The sequence below is a fragment of the Bufo gargarizans genome, chromosome 2, assembly GCF_014858855.1.
Source record: "Bufo gargarizans isolate SCDJY-AF-19 chromosome 2, ASM1485885v1, whole genome shotgun sequence".
NCBI classification, from domain to species: domain Eukaryota; kingdom Metazoa; phylum Chordata; class Amphibia; order Anura; family Bufonidae; genus Bufo; species Bufo gargarizans.
Window position 1 is genome coordinate 695,630,931 of NC_058081.1, and position 19,670 is coordinate 695,650,600.

General features: G+C 43.5%; 1 protein-coding gene across 1 annotated transcript in view; it reads left to right on the forward strand.

The window, feature by feature from the left end:
* LIG1 (DNA ligase 1) overlaps positions 1 to 19,670 on the forward strand; it is a 130,035-nt gene that overhangs the window by 46,988 nt on the left and 63,377 nt on the right. The window contains exons 8-11 of the mRNA XM_044282402.1: positions 9,173 to 9,256; positions 11,901 to 12,006; positions 12,721 to 12,828; positions 13,988 to 14,044. Of these exons, the coding sequence (XP_044138337.1) occupies positions 9,173 to 9,256; positions 11,901 to 12,006; positions 12,721 to 12,828; positions 13,988 to 14,044 (355 nt within the window). The remainder of the gene's footprint in view (positions 1 to 9,172; positions 9,257 to 11,900; positions 12,007 to 12,720; positions 12,829 to 13,987; positions 14,045 to 19,670) is intronic.

The window sequence follows — 19,670 nt, forward strand, 5'->3', positions numbered from 1 at the left end:
ATCCCCTTGGGCACCTTATTTTTATGAATGACAGGTTAGTAATAGCGTATTTTTAGCAAAATGAGCCTACAGATTACATTTATAAGACCACATTAGGAATGGTTAAAGCTCCCTGAACATAGCCATATTTTTTTTCTGGAGGGGGTGAAACCTGGTGACACAATCCCTTTAAAGGGTTATTCCTGGCTTATAAAGTGATTGCATGTTGCTAGTATATGTCATTAGTTTTTCAATTGGTAAGGCCCCCATCAACCCTGAGACTGAAGCAACCGCAGCTCTGGTGTAGCTCTGCATACTTTAAATTTTTTCCTCTGCAGAGTCACTTGCAGCCACCCAATTGTGCAGGAAATTACGATCAACACCATTTAAATAGAACCGCACTTCAGTTCCGTGCTCAGCCTGGGGGTCAGATGTTGGACCCCCATCAAACATGAAGTGATATCCTAGAGTGGTTGGACCTGCGACTCATACTTGCCTGGTCCTGGCCACTGAATTCCGGCTGCATTTCTCCATTGCCACCTTTGGGGCTCTCTGGAAATCAACATCCTGTTGACTGGCGTCACATGACCGCTGTAACCAATTACTGGCCGCAGCGGTGACCTCTCACCCGCGTGGCTCTTCCCAGTGATGTACCGCATGGGTGACGGGTCACGAGTGTCACAGGATGTTGATTACCTGGGAGTGATGCAGCAGGAACCCAGCGGCGGACACCAGGTAATTATGAACCTCAACCCGGGTTCAGCCACTCACTAGAGATCTGCTAAAAAAAAGTTCGTTGTTGGATAACTCCTTTAACCCCTTAAGGACTTGGGACGTACCGGTACGGCATGGTTCCCGAGTCCTTAAGGACCCATGACGTACCGGTACGTCATGTGGTGTTCCGACCACCACCGCCTGGAGGGCGGTGATCGGAAGCTGGTGCCTGCTCAAATCATTGAGCAGGCACCTTGGCTAAATGCGCAGGGGGGGTCCCATGCCCCCCAAGTGTCGGCGATCACAGCAAACCACAGGGCAAATCAGACCTGCGGTTTGCAGCTTTTACCTGTGGTTGCGGCGGTGATTGGGCGTGCAATCGGGTCCCCATGCGGCTGTAGGGGGGACCCGATGGCATGGAAGGCAGCGCAATGCCTAAGGAAGGCATTGCGCTGCCTTCCGGTGACGAGCCTGTGAGATCCAGCCCCCCTGGGCATGGAAATGACCCAGTAATTAATAACTTGGGAGATAGCTCAACGGTCTCCAAGAATAGCATTCAGCTATCTCGAATTCCTATGGAAATGCATGGAGAAGCTTGGCCATCAGCCACTTCATTAATTTCAGGGGGCTCCACGTGGAACTGGTCTCTCGTGATTGGTGGGGGTCCCAGCAGTAGGACCCACCAATCTAAAAGGCTTTTGACAGGGTAGAGTGGCCCTTTCTTTGGCAGACCATGCACGAGATGAACTTAGGTAAAAAGTTTATCGGATGGGTGAAAATGTTATACAATGGCCCAGTGGCCAGAATCAACATTAACTGGACGATTTCCCCCGCCATCTGTTTACAGCGTGGTACACGGCAGGGTTGCCCACTCTCCCCACTTCTCTTTGCAGTCTTCATGGAACCCCTGGCATGTAGAATCAGAACTGATCAGGGTATTGTGGGATTCGGGGGGAGGGGGGCAGAGATAAGATCAGTTTGTATGCGGACGATGTATTGCTTTATTTAAATGACGGGTGGAGAAATGTCCCACGTGTTATGCAAACAATAGACGAGTTTGGCCGGGTACGAAATAAACTGGTCTAAATCCGTCCTCTTCCCTCTGAACCGTGTACCCCCCCAAAACGACCTAAAGGTAAAAATTATCTCCCCACTACATCACCTGGAATATTTAGGTATAAGGATTGGTAGTTCAATCAGGGATTATAACCAACTAAATATCGTTCCCTTAGTAAACAGAGTAAAGGAGAAGGTTAGGGTTTGGCAGAAATTGCCCCTTTCACAGATTAATAGAATTGCACTGATTTAAAATAATTCTGTTGCCATGGATACTGTACGTGGTCGGCCCCTGCCCCGTTTGGATAGAAGACAGCGTTTTCAACCTGATTGATTGATTAATGATCTGATATGGGGCAGGAAAAGAGTCCGCATCAAGTTACAGTATCTGTGTTTGGCCGAAATTGATGGCGGCCGCCGCCTCCCATAATTTCAAAGCTACTACCTTTGTGCACAGTTACAGTGGTGTATGAACGCTGGGGATGGCTTATTGATATCTTATCTTACTAGACAACAGCAGAGCCCTATACAGAATATATTTAGTATACTGGAGACCGGACTTCTGGGTCGTGATAAATATACTTGCCCTATAAGCGTAATGCTACAGAAGGTATGGAACAAAATAAAGGCTGTCTTGCAGATTACCCACGCCCAGGAGTTTACCCCGTTATGGGATAACCCCTCTCTAATAGAGTTTTTAGCTCTAAAAGACAATAATTACTGGACTCGGAGAGGTATCACGACTGTTTCACATATATGCACCGCGGGAAAATTTAAACCGATAGGGGAAATATTCCACGACACACCAATTACTGCATTAAAACACTATAGATATGCCCAACTTAAGCATGCACTAGTATATACACGAAATAAAATTACTCAAACACTAGGAATGCAGACACTGTTATATTTTTGTTATAATTCATTTGGGAAAAAAGTTAGGGTTGCACAAATTTACGGTAGATTAATAAAGGGTATCACTGATTAGTTATCCTACTTTAAAACTTAGCTTTTATCAGATATTATATATAAAATATATGTCCCACAGTAGTAATAATGATGACTGCATGAAACGGAAAACATTCATAACTTTGCTCAGACGTAAATTATTAGGTACTGCGTATATGTATGTAACACATAATTTTATGCACACACATACGTAGTCCTATCACATAAATATAATACAATGGTATGACCATTTATTATGATCCCCACTCACGGTTTGTTGCATGGGCCAGGTATGATCAAGATATTCCGACCGTTTGCGTGATCAAGGGGGTCTGTGGTGGTTACCGTTGTCTACTGAAAAAATAGTTCCAGATAAAGTTCAATTGCTGAGTAGCTTGAAGCAGTAGGTCAGACAGGTAGGAGAATGTCCCTGATAGACTATTATTCTCCTGCCTAAAAGCGGAGAGGTCTCCCGCCTAAATGCGGAACAATCAACCAGGAGAACCCTCGTCCTCTGGACCCTCTACTTCATCCTCCAATTTTTTAGAGCAGGGGGGAGCACCCTATCACTTCAGGGACCGTCCCAGACAAGAAAAATAGACTCCATACAGGAAGGCCAGATAATTAATCTAACTAGAAAAATCTTCTCCGAGGTTGAAATGCAAGTACTCACTAGAGCAGTGATGGCGAACCTATGGCACGGGTGCCAGAGGCGGCACTCAGAGCCCTCTCTGTGGGCACCAGCACCTTGGAAAAAGTATATGGCGTACCAATATGCTTTAGACTTTTCCTGCCATTCATCAGCACAAGACGCACTATGAACAGCACAGGCAGCGCACTGAATGTAGGCAGGCTATTATAGCTAAGGGATAAAGTACATGGAAGATGTACTATACTGGACTGTAGTATTCAGGGTAAATTGCTGTGTTGGCACTTTGCGATAAATAAGTGGGTATTTGGTTGCAGTTTGGGCACTCTGTCTCTAAAAGGTTCACCATCACTGCACTAGAGGTATATCATTTATACCAACAACCAGATTTAGCTCTTTCCTCTGGATCAAAGACCTCCATCTATTTTGTCGTAAGCTCAAATGGCATAAGTTTTACAGGCATAATGATCTTGAGGAAAGCGCTAGACTAGGTATTCCATTGGATGACCTCCCACTGGCCAGAACGATGGCCGAACTCCTCGGAGAAGGAAATAAAAACACTGGGGAAGGCCCCTTCACAAATTTGAAACCCAAAAGCACTAAATTTCCACCTCCAATCGAATCAAATACGATTGACCTTTTCCAGCATATAGTCACGAAAGAACTGGAAAAATTGGATCAAAAAGGAATTCAGAGCAAAATGAATTTAAATAAACTTGAAACAGAGGCTATGATCAAAATACAGGAAGACCATGACTTAATACTAAAACCCTCAGACAAAGGGGGAAACCTGGTCGTCATGGATCATGCCATGTATCAACAGATGTGTAACTCGATTCTAAATGACAAAAACTGCTACAATATCCTCGAAAGGGACCCCACTTTGGAATTTAATACTGATTTGGAGTCTTTACTTATACAGGCTCTTGATAACAAACTAATATCAAATGATGAACTCAAATTCATGCTTATCCCCTATCCTCAGACTGCCACCTTTTACACAATCCCTAAAATTCACAAAGGACTCACACCACTCAAGGGACGCCCCATAGTATCAGGGATAAACTCGATTACCCAAAACATTGGTGTATACGTTGATAAGATACTGAGACCTTTCGTGACAGCACTCCCATCGTATATCAGGGATACCCCGGATTTGCTAACTAAAATTGATGGGTTACAGCTAGAGGATGGGATACTACTGGCCTCAATAGATGTTGAGGCGCTTTATAGCAACATCCCCCACGACCTGGGATTATATGCAGTCGAGTATTATCTTAAAACTAGGGGTACTCAATTCATAGCGCATAATGAGTTTACCTACAAGCTGACAGAGTTTGTTCTTAGACACAATTTTTTTCTTTTTAACTCCAGGTTCTTCCACCAGCTCAGGGGCACGGCAATGGGGAGCCCCTGTGCCCCCACCTACGCCAACCTGTTCCTGGGCTGGTGGGAGGATACCCTGGTATTCACGGAGGATAGCATCTGGACGCCGAGGATTGTCTTCTGGGGCCGCTATATCGACGATATTCTGATATTCTGGAGCGGCTCCAGGGGGCAGTTCTCGGAATTTGTAGCTTACCTAAATAACAACAAAATAGGTATGCACTTCACCTCAGAGGTCAACGAGCACAGTCTGGCTTTCCTGGATCTATACATCTCCCTAAATAACGGAATGATTTCCACCAAAACATACAGGAAACCCACAGCCACAAATAATTTACTAAGATGGGAGAGTCATCACCCCACAAGTCTAAAATGTGGTATTCCCAAGGGTCAATATCTTCGGATCCGAAGAAATTGTACCCGGAAGGCAGACTTTTACAATCAAGCCAATGACCTGAGAGTTAGATTTAGCCAAAGGGGATACCCGTCCCAACCACTACAAAAAGCCTTTAATACGGCATTAAATGTAGAAAGAACGGAACTATTGTCTCCTAAACAAAAACCCACAGCAGATCATAAGTTCCGTATTATAGGCACCTACGATAATTATAATAGACAAGTCAAGGATATCCTTCAAAAATACTGGGATCTGCTACTCACTGACCCTGATATAGAGGAGACCCTTCCCCCTTACCCGGTAATTACTTATCGTAGAGGAAGATCACTGGGGGACAGATTCGTACATAGCCACTATTTACCGATTAAAAAATCTGGAACTTGGCTAGACAGGAAACCCCTAGGCATGTACAAATGTGGGACTTGCATTGCCTGTCCACACATTATCAAGACAAAATCCTTCTCCAGCAGCGTCACTAATAAAACATACACCATCAGGGATTTTGCAAATTGCAAAACCACAGGGGTGGTATACCTATGCACATGCATTTGCAATCTTCAGTACGTTGGTAAAACCAAGAGAGAACTCAGGAGGAGGATTGGAGATCATCTGGGAGACATCAGACACCAACGGGACACCCCAATTGCTAGGCACATTCAGATCTGTCACGATGGAGACTCCAGGGTTTTAAAATTTTGTGTCATAGAGGTGATACGTCCATCTCCCAGAGGCGGTGACCTCAATAGAAAAATATTACAGAAAGAGACTGAGTGGACTCACAGGCTAAAGACAGTTAGTCCGTTCGGCCTAAACGAGATTCTGTCTTTTGGCTGTTTTATTTAGGCCCCGGGCGTCTAAAATACTCAGACCCACTTGACAAGTGTAAAGATAATAACAATAATACATATACGGAATAGGAACTATACTACATCTACCGAGATAGGTAATAGTCACAACTATCTATAAACAGGAGGGTTGGGAATTAATAAAGGCCCAGGACTTATCATGAATTATGTTTATAATGCCTCAAGTCCAGGACCGATCTCCCTCCCACTCCCACAAATGTCCCCCATTCATGCACCAGTACAAAACCCCACAACCTAAACATACCCGTAGGCCCTGTGTGTATGTTGCTTTATGTACGGGTATGTACATGTATATATACAGATATCAGTATGTGTGTATATAGATGTATACATGTATATCGCTAAAAGTAGACAAAACAAAGAAATTGAATTGGACCGGGATGCGAAAAAATGTTTGATATGTAATCAATATGATAGACCATATCATCTAGATCCGGACCCACTTTTAATACCACATATATACACTGATATAAATAAATATGTTTTGTCCACTACCGTACATTTTTGATGGAAGGAGTAAGATATATAGCTCTCCTTTCCAATCACCTTGACGCCTTAATATGACGTCAATGCGTTCCATAGTGAGGCGGACCATTATCCAGTGACGCCGATGCGTTCCACACTATACGCGTGGCGTCACAGGCAAAAGGATCAGCCGACTGGACGCACGACGTGCACGTGATGCGTTCCACGGGGCTAAGTAAAACAATGCGCACGCGCAGAGTGACGTAGTTCCGTATCCGCCTCTAATCCAAATGGAACGCACGCCGGAAAAAGAGCATTGGCGAAAAAAAGAAAAGGTATGTGAGCAATTAACACACCAATTAGACGTGATATAACGGTATATTTAAGGGGGCAGTTACAGACATTACTCTGGACTGCAATCTAGCTGGGACACCACCACAAAAGCGATTGTGCTGACGGTTACTATACCATCCAAACTATCTATTTCACCCCTGATGAATCTGTCAGCATCACCTGGCAGAGGAAACGCGTCGGGAAATACCTTTGAAAGAAGGGAAACACCTTTTAAAGAAACATCGTAACAGGACAGCATTGGAAGATAGCAATAGGGTCAGAATAACAGGGAAAGCCATCGAGAAGTGGGGTCGCTCCGCAGGGGGTGATTCTCCCGCATTTAGGCGGGAGACCTCTCCGCTTTTAGGCAGGAGAATAATAGTCTATCAGGGACATTCTCCTACCTGTCTGACCTACTGCTTCAAGCTACTCAGCAATTGAACTTTATCTGGAACTATTTTTTCAGTAGACAACGGTAACCACCACAGACCCCCTTGATCACGCAAACGGTCGGAATATCTTGATCATACCTGGCCCATGCAACAAACCGTGAGTGGGGATCATAATAAATGGTCATACCATTGTATTATATTTATGTGATAGGACTACGTATGTGTGTGCATAAAATTGTGTTACATACATATACGCAGTACCTAATAATTTACGTCTGAGCAAAGTTATGAATGTTTTCCGTTTCATGCAGTCATCATTATTACTACTGTGGGACATATATTTTATATATAATATCTGATAAAAGCTAAGTTTTAAAGTAGGATAACTAATCAGTGATACAGTTTAATTGTTCCTACAACATATTTATCCTTAACCATTACTGTGAGTTAGATTAATAAAGGAATTAAACACTGTTATTAAATTCAAAAGCGTCGGTAAATGGGAAGCGGATATAGGGGAATTTAACCCACTTCAATGGCAGGAGATGTACCAAAACATCAAGAAGGCCTCTCTCTCACGCCAATACTGGTTGACACAATTTAAAATGGTACACCGATTATACCTCACTCCGGGTCTCCTATATAAAATGTATGGAAAAAATGAAAAAATAATTTTGCTGCTTGAAATGCTCTTTTCCTGATGCTGTATATATTCATATGTTATGGAGCTGTCCGTTCATTAAGACCTTTTGGCAAAGGATATTCCAGGGCATGGGGGCAATGACTGAAAATAGCCCCCCTTTAACTGTTGAAGTAGCCATACTCAGACTTTTTCCCCCTGAGTTCAAACACAAAGTATTAAGAAGAGAACAGATTTGTTGGCTAAAGGAACTTTTATTGGCCAAGTTACTAATCCTTAGGAACTGGGTGATAGATAGGGCCCCTACACTCATGGGCGTAGCTATAGGGGGTGCAGAGGTAGCAGTCGCTACCGGGCCCATGAGCCTGAGGGGGCCCAAAGACCCTTGTGCCACATAACAAGACACACAATGCACTGAGGGAAGGGTGGGCCCAAGCTGAGCTCTTGCACCAGGGCCCATGAGGCGTTAGCTACGCCCCTGCCTACACTACAAGAGTGGGAAAGATTAATGCAAAGAGTAAAAGAATTTTGAGTATATTAAATATAATGGGGAGGAACACCTGACATAGTAGAAAGCTATACGACTGGAGTGGAACTGATAACTGAAAATCCAAAACCAAATGGTTAATATTCCAATTACACAGATAACCGCCTGGAGATGACTAGGCGGCAACATCCGCGTACATTGGGTGAATATAATATGATTTATAGCGTACTGTGAGATAGTTGGAATGAGAGCGGGAGTCGTCCGCCACCTCCGTGACCTGGCCTGGGGGGCGAGGGGGGGGATATAGGTTTGTTTGATGAGGGAGGAGGGAGATTAGTAACCATCACGGGGCCTCTGGCACTTTTATATGCTGACTGGCCTATTAGGCCAACGGGTCAGACTAGAATCTTGTTAGCCTGTATATAATTGAGATTATACATCTGGAGAAGTAAAAAATTATATGTATATATGCACTATGCTCCTTTCCTTTCATACACTTGTATATTGTTTCTGTCTAGAGAAAATTAATAAAGATATTTGAATATAAAAAAAAAAAATTACAGTGTAGTAATTCTTGTCTAATCAGGAAATCTTAAAAATAAAAAATCTTTAACCCTTAGAGGACCTTGCAATTTTCCATTTTTGTGTTTTTCTTTTGAGCTCCCTGCCTTCCCAGAGCCATAACTTTTTAAAAAATTTCCGTTCACAGCCTTATGAGAGCTTATTTTTTGCAGGACAAGTTGTACTTTATAATGGCACCATTGCACACAGTGTAGTGGGAAGCGGGAATAAAATTCCAAATTAGGTGGAATTGGGGGAAAAAAAACGCAATTCTGACTTTGATATTTCTATTTTTCCAGCTCTAAGTGCAGTCATGAAGACAGAGGAAAAGGAAGAGGATGAAAAAGTTGACAGTAAATCTTCTGAGCAGATAAAAGAAAAAGGTATATTTGAAAAGGGAAAATGTCATAACATTGCATGCATCTTAAAGGGTTATTCCTGGCTTATAAAGTGATTGCATGTTGCTAGTATATGTCATTAGTTTTACAATTGGTAAGGCCCCCATCAACCCTGAGACTGAAGCAACCGCAGCTCTGGTGTAGCTCTGCATACTTTTAATTTTTTCCTCTGCAGAGTCACTTGCAGCCACCCAATTGTGCAGAAAATTACGATCAGCACCATTTAAATAGAACCGCACTTCAGTTCCGTGCTCAGCCTGGGGGTCAGATGTTGGACCCCCATCAAACATGAAGTGATATCCTAGAGTGGTTGGACCTGCGGTTCATACTTGCCTGGTCCTGGCCACTGGATTCCGGCTGCATTTCTCCATTGCCACCTTTGGGGCTCTCTGGAAATCAACATCCTGTTGACTGGCGTCACATGACCACTGTAACCAATTACTGGCCGCAGTGGTGACCTCTCACCCGTGTGGCTCTTCCCAGTGATGTACCGCATGGGTCACAGGTCACTGCTGTGGCCAGTTGTTGGCTGCAGCGGTCATGTGACGAGTGTCAACAGGATGTTGATTACCTGGGAGTGATGCAGCAGGAATCCAGCGGCGGACACCAGGTAATTATGAACCTCACTGTGGGTCCAGCCACTCACTAGAGATCTGCTAAAAAAGTTCATTGTTGGATAACTCCTTTAACCCCTTAAGGACTTGGGATGTAACGGTACGGCATGGTTCCCGAGTCCTTAAGGACCCATGACGTACCGGTACGTCATGTCTTGTTCCGATCACCACCGCCCGGCGGGCGGTGATCGGAACCTGGTGCCTGCTCAAATCATTGAGCAGGCACCTTGGCTAAATCGGCGATCGCTGCAAACCGCAGGTCAATTCAGACCTGCGGTTTGCAGCTTTTACCTGCGGTTGCGGCGGTGATCGGGCGTGCAATCGGGTCCCCATGCGGCTGTAGGGGGGACCCGATGGCATGGGAGGCAGCGCGATGCCTAAGGAAGGCATTGCGCTGCCTTCCGGTGACGAGCCTGTGAGATCCAGCCCCCCTGGGCATGGAAATGACCCAGTAAATAATAACTTGGCAGATAGCTGAATGCTATTCTTGGAAACCGCTCAGCTATCTCGAATTCCTATGGAAATGAATGGAGAAGCTTGGCAATCAGCCACTTCATTAATTTCAGGGGGCTCCACGTGGAACTGGTCTCTCGTGATTGGTGGGGGTCCCAGCAGTAGGACTCCCACCAATCTAATGATTTTTTTCACTATCCTTTATAAGGGATACCGGTAATTTAACGCAACTAGAATACTTAATCACTGTATCAATGAAAATTTCTACAACTTTTCTTCTGTATACACAATTTTTTTTTCAATTCCTTGCTGCCACAATATTTGCTGTCTGTCAGTGAACGTAAACTCTGTTTACATGCCCAGGCTGAAGACTCAAATCTAGCAAGTCGCTTTAAAGAGAAATACAGTTGCATCCAGTCTAGACAATGCTCTGTGAGCTAAATGACTTGGACTACAGGTTGGAGTATTGCAGCAGAATCTCTAGGGTGGTGGTCTCGTTCACATCCTTTTTCGTGTATAAACGGGGGGGGGGGGGGGGGGGGGTGTTTGTGCTTGGCATCTAAAATGAAAGGGATTCAATTGACAGAGGAATGTCTCCAGGAGAGTATACCACCCCCCCCCTCTGCTCCAGAGACCAGGAGAATTTCTGCCCATAATGAGCACCGAACAATATAGTCGAACAACGCTCGTTATTACTTTCATTTTCACTGTGCAATGATTGGTGGGGTTAAATGAGATGTGATCGCCTGTGCCCCCTCCTCTCATAGCCTCTTTTATGCCCATATAAAAGAACTGATTAGCTGCCAAGCCAGTGCTTGCTTGTTGGCTGGTTGCGGTCCTGTTCACAATGGGCAATGATCGGGACTGAGTGCTCTCTTTGCCGTTCATCATACTGTGGACAAGGGCCTATACCAGTGATGGCGAACCTTTTAGAGACCGAGTGCCCAAACGGCAACCCAAAACCCACTTATTTATCACATAGTGCCAACACGGCAATTTTTCCTGAATACTATCATGCAATATAGTATATCTTCCATGTACTTTATCATTTAGCTATAATAGCCTGCCTACATTCAGTGCGCTGCCTGTGCTGTTCGTAGTGCGCCCTGCGCTGATGAATGGCAGGAAAAGTCTAAGGCATATTGGTACACCATAGACTTTTTCCAGGGTGCGGGTGCCCACAGAGAGGGCTCTGAGTGCTGCCTCTGGCACCCGTGCCATAGGTTCGCCACCACTGGCCTATACTGTCCTGCCTCGTCTATTTCTCTAGCAGTGCAATAGAGCGGTCATTAAAGGTCCAGGACTGACAGCATAGGTCACAGTATCAGACAGGTGGGGGCCAATGTAAAAGTGGAAATGCATCATATATTTGGGTAGTCACATAAAATATTACATACCAGTATACTAAAATTTGTATTTGCATAATGTCATCTAATGTTATTCCCGTTGACAAATTAACCAATCTCACTTCATTTTAACACATTTTCAATAAAAGTAATTTCAATACGTTTGCTGTATGCAAATGTTATGTATTTGATTCTTAATATTATTTTTTTAAACAGCTGCAAGCCCTAAGCCTGTTAAGGTGGAACAAAATGTAGAAAATTCAGAAAAAATTACTGCGGACAAGTCTCCTGCTCCAACCAAGGGACCCAAAAATCTCGGCAGGTAAGAGCCAAAGCCACTTTAGTACTGCATTAAATAATTAGGAGAGTCTGATTGTCTGGAACTTATTTTAATTTACCTAGAAGTGCAATATAATGTCCTGAAGCGGACAGCTAAGCAGAGGGGACAAGTGAAGAAATTCCTCTGATTAGACGAGAAAGTTGTAGTGACTGCCGGCCTTCCTGCAAAATATATATATTTTTATTTTTTGTATTTATTATTATTATTATTATTATTATTATTATTATTATTATTATTATTATTATTTTTATTCCTGGCACTGGATACTGGAAACCTGATGGACCAAGTTACCGTCAATGTGATTAGTTGGGTGCCATTGGTCTCTGGCTTATGGGGCCAGCACTTTCATTATCTGTTCTTATGATGGAACATAAAAAGTGCATTTTGTCAGTCTCAATAAATCTACCCCATTGACTTAATTACATCTGTGTCAGAGGCCCCTTTAAGACCTTCTCTTGCTTTTCCCGTTACTTTTGATAGGAAGAATAACACAGCATGCCGCGTTTATTCTTCCTGTCAAAACTACTGAATCCCTGTATAAGTCATTGGTCTCTTGCATGGCGCTGGTGTCCATGATCGTGTGACAGACCCGGCACTGCATTGTGGTTTCCACTTATAACAGACACCAGATGTAATCAGAGGGTCTCTGATTATTTGCTGTTACCTTAATATTGACTATAAACCATTTAATTTTAGTTTCTTTGGTACCGGTAAGCAAGAGGTTTCACAGAAGGAGACAGATTACAATCCGTCCAAGAGTGGTTACCATCCCGTGAAGGATGCCTGCTGGAGCGCCGGCCAGATGTAAGTGTTACGTGCATTATTTGGTTCTGACTGATGATTATCATTCAAATACTATCTATAAATGAGACCCTTCGCTGAAAATTGTACCAGACGTCATTTTCACACTTCTGATAATCAGTGGTGTGAAAAAATATTTGCCCCCTTCTATAGATGAGCGAATCGATTAGTCTCATCATCAGGGCTTCTTCTCCTGGGGGAGCTGTCACCGCTGCCGCTAGATTCACAGAAATGGACATCTTGCCTGGTCCCGACAATGTTATGCTTGCTCCGCGGTCCCGGTTAGCAGAGCAAGGGCACAGGCTCTGCTTCTGAGCAACGTTTTCGCAGGCGCCACTCCTGTGACCTTGCTCTGCAATTGGAGCAGCAGCACAGGCAGGAAATTGTCTGTCATGGTCGGGCTAAATGTATGGCCCTGTCAATCCAGCAGCAGGTGGGTGCTAACTTACCTGCAGGGAGAGCCCCCACAGGTGAAGAAGAAGACGCATCGATTCGCTCATCTCTACTTCTCTCAGTTCTGTATTTGCATATTTGTCACACTTCAACACAAAATGCTGTTTTTAAATGATTTCATTTATTGTATGAAAAATGCTGTTGAGCTCTTCCTGGCTCTGTGTGAAAAAGTAATTTTCCCCATAGCTACTAAATCAGCCAGGTCACCAAATTCGCTAAAATTCCCAGGGAAGACACAGTGATTTATTCCCCCACCAGCAATGTTTCAGTTCCTCTATGGAACCACTTTCAAGCCTTCAATCCTATGATTATATTCATTGAGTCAATAAATCATTGGGTTGAAAGTCATTTTCAAAACTGTACAGATCGCCTAACTTCTCACCAGTTTTGTGATCTCAGAAGTTCAGGAGTTTTCCTGTCAGGTGTGAAATGCTCTGGGGGTTGCTTTGCGAGCTGTTCCACAGAGATGAAGAAGTTTTCGAGCACGGAAAAAGACTAAGACCAGGCATACCTGGATCGTCAAATAACTTAGTGTTTTTTTGTATAAGTTATATAGGAGGATGAAGAAAGAGATTTGCGTGTGTTTTTTATATAGTATGCCAATAGGTACCATGCTACATCAAGCATTCAAAATAAATGTAAAATATTTATTAAAACGATGAATTATCCGAAGCCTGAAAATCTACTTGTATTTGATTTTCTGTTCTAGTGTTCCATACTTAGCTGTTGCACGTTCTTTTGAGATGATAGAAAATGAGTCTGCTCGGTAAGTTGTTTTTTCTTTTTCCTCATTAAACAAAAAAATTAATTCTACATCCTATTTTCACAATATATGAACACTTATTTTTGAGCAGTTTTTGAACTGCAGTAGCAGAATCTCTGAGAAAGAGGAGCTTGTGCCCCTCACATATGGCGTGTGCTTTCTGGCCAAGCAGTATTTTATTTTGCACTACAGCTAGTCTCTGTTGCAGCATGGGAATGCTTGAGCATGCTCCCTAAATTAGATGTGAACGCTGCTTAATCGAGCAGGCCGAGCCACATAGGCATCTGTATGAGAGGGTCAGGAGTGATGGCTGTCGGCCAAATGAGCCTTTGGCTGATAGCGGTCTTGTATATACGGCTGATTTAGCACTTTACCAGAAGCTGTCGTCTTCTCTGGCTGCACTGCATAACATACAGGAACATCATATTGTATCTGCATGAAGTGAAGTTCCTGCTCCTAGCTTAAAGGGTTGTTCCAGTTTAGTATTGATGGTCTATACTCGGGGTAGGTCATCAATATCTGATCAGAGGGGGCCAACTCCCATCACCCGCCACCAGTCAGGTGCACCATGACCTCTGAGAGTCAGACAACCCCACCGCCACCAATCAGATATGACTACAGGCTATCAATATTGAACTTTCAGCAAACCCCTTTACGTTTATCCATTATTTTTTTTTTTGTCTTTTTTGTGGTTAGCCGATTCACAGCCCACTAGCATTGAGACACTTTTTGGCAGAAAATAGGTGAAAATATTCTCTTATTGTATAGTGGAATCTAGCAATGGGCAAAATAGGCAAATTCACCAGAGAATTATTAAACCACAGTCAGAATCTCCTGGGATCTGGACTTCACTTTGCTGAAATAAAGAGCTATGATTCTGTCCCCTCACACAGCGGTTTTCACTTTGAATGCAGCCAACCCATGTGAATCTCTCTCCATGGGTCTCATCGCCTTTCTCGGCACAGTTGCAGATTAAAACACCGGCCACACAGATGGCAGCCCTGCCTCCCATTAAAAATAATACAAGGTGGATGTCACGTGGTGCAGTATCTGCTCCAAATTGTTTGAACATACCCTAAGACCCCATGCACACTGCCGTGTTTCACAGCCGTGTGCGGGCCGTGGAACCGCGGCCTGGATCCCTCCTGAGAGCAGGAGCGCACGGCGTCACTGGTTGCTATGACGCCGTGCGCTCCCTGCTGCCGGCACAGTACAGTAATACACTGGTATAGATCATATACCATCAATGCTGAGGGAAATCCTCTCATGCGAATGTATTTTTTCTTTAACCACCTAACAGTTTATCCCGAGCTCAGCTCGGGCTGTGGGAAAAGCACTTAAAGGATAACTCTCACACTTAGACCCTAATTTCAATTTTCATATATGTAGTTACTAATAACATGATATTCCAGAATCAGTTACTATTAGACTGACTTACCCCATATTTAATAAGATTCAGCCCTTAGCAACCAGTCTGCATAAAACGGCAATCTCACTATTCAGTTAAGATGGGCGCCACTGCCCTCACCCTGAGGCTAATCCCACCTGCCCTCACTAGCCAGTAACAATAGCCCCCCAAAAGTGTCAGTAACCAGAGCCCTCTCCCCCTAAAGGGTTAATCTTCTGCAGCACAAAGGGGTCCTCTTACCAGATGTTGCTTTCATGTATACACTGAGCAGACGGCAGATCTCCCTTCCCTGGTCTGCGCTGCTTCAACTCTGCATCCTCCAGCTCTGCTGAGTGAGGGAGCGTCTGCCAAGCGCAGGGACAGGGAGAAGTGCACACAGCCCAGGCACTGTCATCAGCTGCTGGGGAGGACCTGGCTTTAATCATTTACTTAGTCCCTGGCTGTCAGTAATCTGACCTTGCACGCTGCGTGCTTCTGCGTCCTCTGTCCTTCAACAGAGAGACGGACCTGCCTAGCAACCCTATTTTAAGCACAGGTAAAAGCAGGCAGTACAGGGAACAAAACTGTGGAATTAAGGGGTAATTGAATACCCAGTGAAAAGTTGAAATAGGTCCACCAAGGTGATATTAACCCCTTAAGGACACAGCCTTTTTACACCTTAGGACCAGGCCATTTTTTGCAAATCTGACAAGTCACTTTAAGTGCTGATAACTTTAAAACGCTTTGACTTATTCAGGCCGTTCTGAGATTGTTTTTTCGTCACATATTGTACTTCATGACACTGGTAAAATGAAGTGAAAAAAAAATATTTTTTTTGCACCAAAAAATACCTAATTTAACAAAAATTTGGAAAAATTAGCAAATTTCAAAGTTTCAGTTTCTCTACTTCTGTAATACATAGTAATACCCCTAAAAATTGTGATGCCTTTACATTCCCCATATGTCTACTTCATGTTTGAATTATTTTGGGAATGATATTTTATTTTTTGGGGATGTTACAAGGCTTAGAAGTTTAGAAGCAAATCTTGAAATTTTTCAGAAATTTACAAAAACCCAATTTTTAGGGACCAGTTCAGCTCTGAAGTCACTTTGCGAGGCTTACATAATAGAAACCACCCAAAAATGACCCCATTCTATAAACTACACCCCTCAAGGTATTCAAAACTGATTTTACAAACTTCGTTAACCCTTTAGGTGTTGCACAAGAGTTATTGGCAAATGGGGATGAAATTTGAGAATTTCATTTTTTTTGCCTAATTTTCCATTTTAACCCATTTTTTCCACTAACAAAGCAAGGGTTAACAGCCAAACAAGACTGTATCTTTATTGCCCTGACTCTGCCGTTTACAGAAACAACCCATATGTGGCCGTAAACTGCTGTACGGCCACACAGCGGGGCGTAGAGTGAAAGGTGCGTCGTTTGGGTTTTGGAAGGCAGATTTTGCTGGACTGGTTTATTTACACCATGTCCCATTTGAAGCCCCCTGATGCACCCCTAGAGTAGAAACTCCCTAAAAGTGACCCCATCTAAGAAACTACACCCCTCAAGGTATTCGAAACAGATTTTACAAAGTTTAACTCTTTAGGTGTTGCACAAGATTTAATGGAAAATAGAGATACAATTTCAAAATTTCACTTTTTGGGCAGATTTTCCATTTTAATATTTTTTTTCCAGTTACAAAGCAAGGGTTAACAGCCAAACAAAACTCATTATTTTTTGGCCCTGATTCTGTAGTTTACAGAAACACCCCATATGTGGTCGTAAACTGCTGTACGGGCACACGACAGGGCGCAGAAGGAAAGGAATGCCATACGGTTTTTGGAAGGCAGATTTTGCTGGACTGGTTTTATTGACACCATGTCCCATTTGAAGCCCCCCTGATGCACCCCTAGAGTAGAAACTCCAAAAAAGTGACCCCATTTTAGAAACTACGGGATAAGGTGACAGTTTTGTTGGTACTAGTTTAGGGTACATATGATTTTTGGTTGCTCTATATTACACTTTTTGTGCGGCAAGGTAACAAGAAATAGCTTTTTTGGCACCGTTTTTTTTTTTGTTATTTACAACATTCATCTGACAGGTTAGATCATGTGGTAATTTTATAGAACAGGTTGTCACGGACGCAGCGATACCTAATATGTATACAATTTTTTTTTATTTATGTAAGTTTTACACAATGAATTAATTTTTTAAAACAAAAGTTTGTGTCTCCATAAGAGCCATAGCTTTTTCAGTTTTTGGGCGATTATCTTAAGTAGGGTCTCATTTTTTGCGGGATGAGATTACGGTTTTATTGGCACTATTTTGGGGTGCATATGACTTTTTGATCGCTTGCTGTTACACTTTTTGTGAAGTAAGATGACAAAAAATTGCTTTTTTTACACTTTTTTTTTTTTTTTTTTTTTTTTTACGGTGGTCACCTGAGGGGTTAGGTCATGTGATATTTTTATAGAGCCGGTCGATACGGACGCGGCGATACCTAATATGTATATTTTTCTAATTTATGTAAGTTTTACACTGATTTCATTTTTGAAACAAAAAAAATCATGTTTTAGTGTTTCCATAGTCTAAGAGCCATAGTTTTTTCAGTTTTGGGGCGATTATCTTGGGTAGGGTATGATTTTTGCGGGATGAGATGACGGTTTGATTGTTACAATTTTGGCGTACATACAACTTTTTTGATCACTTTTATTACCTTTTTTGGGAAGTAAGGTGGGCAAAATTTCAATTTCATCATAGTTTTAAATTTTTTATTTTTATGGCGTTCACCGTTTGGGTAAAGTAACATGACCGTTTTATAGATCAGGTCGTTACGGACGCGGCGATACCAAACATGTGTAGGGAATTTCATTTTTTTTATTTTTAATCAGTGATAAATGTGTTTTTTGATTTTTACTTTATTTTCACTTTCTTTTTGACCCAGACCCACTTGGTTCTTGAAGATCCAGTGGGTCTGATGTCTGTATAATACAGTACAGAACAATATATATATATATATATATATATATATATATATATATATATATATATATATATATATATATATATATATATAGTACTGTACTGTATTTTACACTTTGTCTGAACAGATCTATGCCTTTCAGCACAGATCTGTTCAGCACCATGGACAGCAGGACGCCTGAGAAGGCGTCCTGTTGCCATGGGAACCTTCCCTGTCTGCTCAGTAGTGGTCAGAACTGCGCAGACGGGGAAGGGTAAGGACGGGGCTTCGGGGGGCTGCCTGGGGGCTCTCTCCCTCTCCATTCGGGGGGCTGCAAAGGCACAGCAGCCCCCCGATGGGAGAGGGAGGGAGCTCCCTGCGCTGTTAACCTTTCCATACAGCGGTCCGTACGGACCGCGGTATGGAAAGGGTTAAACGGCTGACATCGCAGCACAGATGTCAGCCGTTTATACCAGGGTGCCAGCAATTTGCTGGCACCCTGGTATACCCACTAGTGCTGGCACCCTGGTATACCCACTAGACGCCAACGATTATTCAAGGGGAGGCGGGCGGGGGATCGCGATCCCGCCTGCCGCACCGCCCGCAACCCTCCCCCTGCACCTCCCACCGGGCAAAAATCACTCAGGGGTGCAGGGGGGGGGGGGATACAGATGTATTTTAGGAATACTAAAGTTTCTGATCCCCGCGGTCAGGGACCGCGGGGATCAGAAACTGCAGAAATCGCAGCAAACCGCAGGTCTGAATTGACCTGTGGTTTGCCGCGATCGCCGACATGGGGGGTGTCACGGGACCCCCCCGCGCATTTAGCCTAGGTGCCTGCTCAATGATTTGAGCAGGCACCGGGTTCCGATCACTGCCAGCCGCACGGCAGTGATCGGAAATACACAGGGCGTACATGTACGCCCTGTGTCCTTAAGTACCGGGGCACAAGGGCGTACCTGTACGCCCTATGTCCTTAAGAGGTTAATTACCACAATCCAATACTCCCCAAAAAATATATACTTTAACCTTTTAACTGTTCTACCAGTTACCTGATATTGATACGGTGCTAGGGTATCCACGACAGAGGGCGACACTACAAGAGCGTTTGCCTTTTGAATTGCTTACCTTTTTTTTCTCCCTCCCCCCCATTTGCCCTGTATGGTGTATCCGTGATTTATATATTTGAACTATGCCCCCTAAATACAATAGGAGATCTGGGGGTATGGGATCCCCTAGGGCAAGTGATGATAATAGTTCACAGGCGAGATTGGATAAA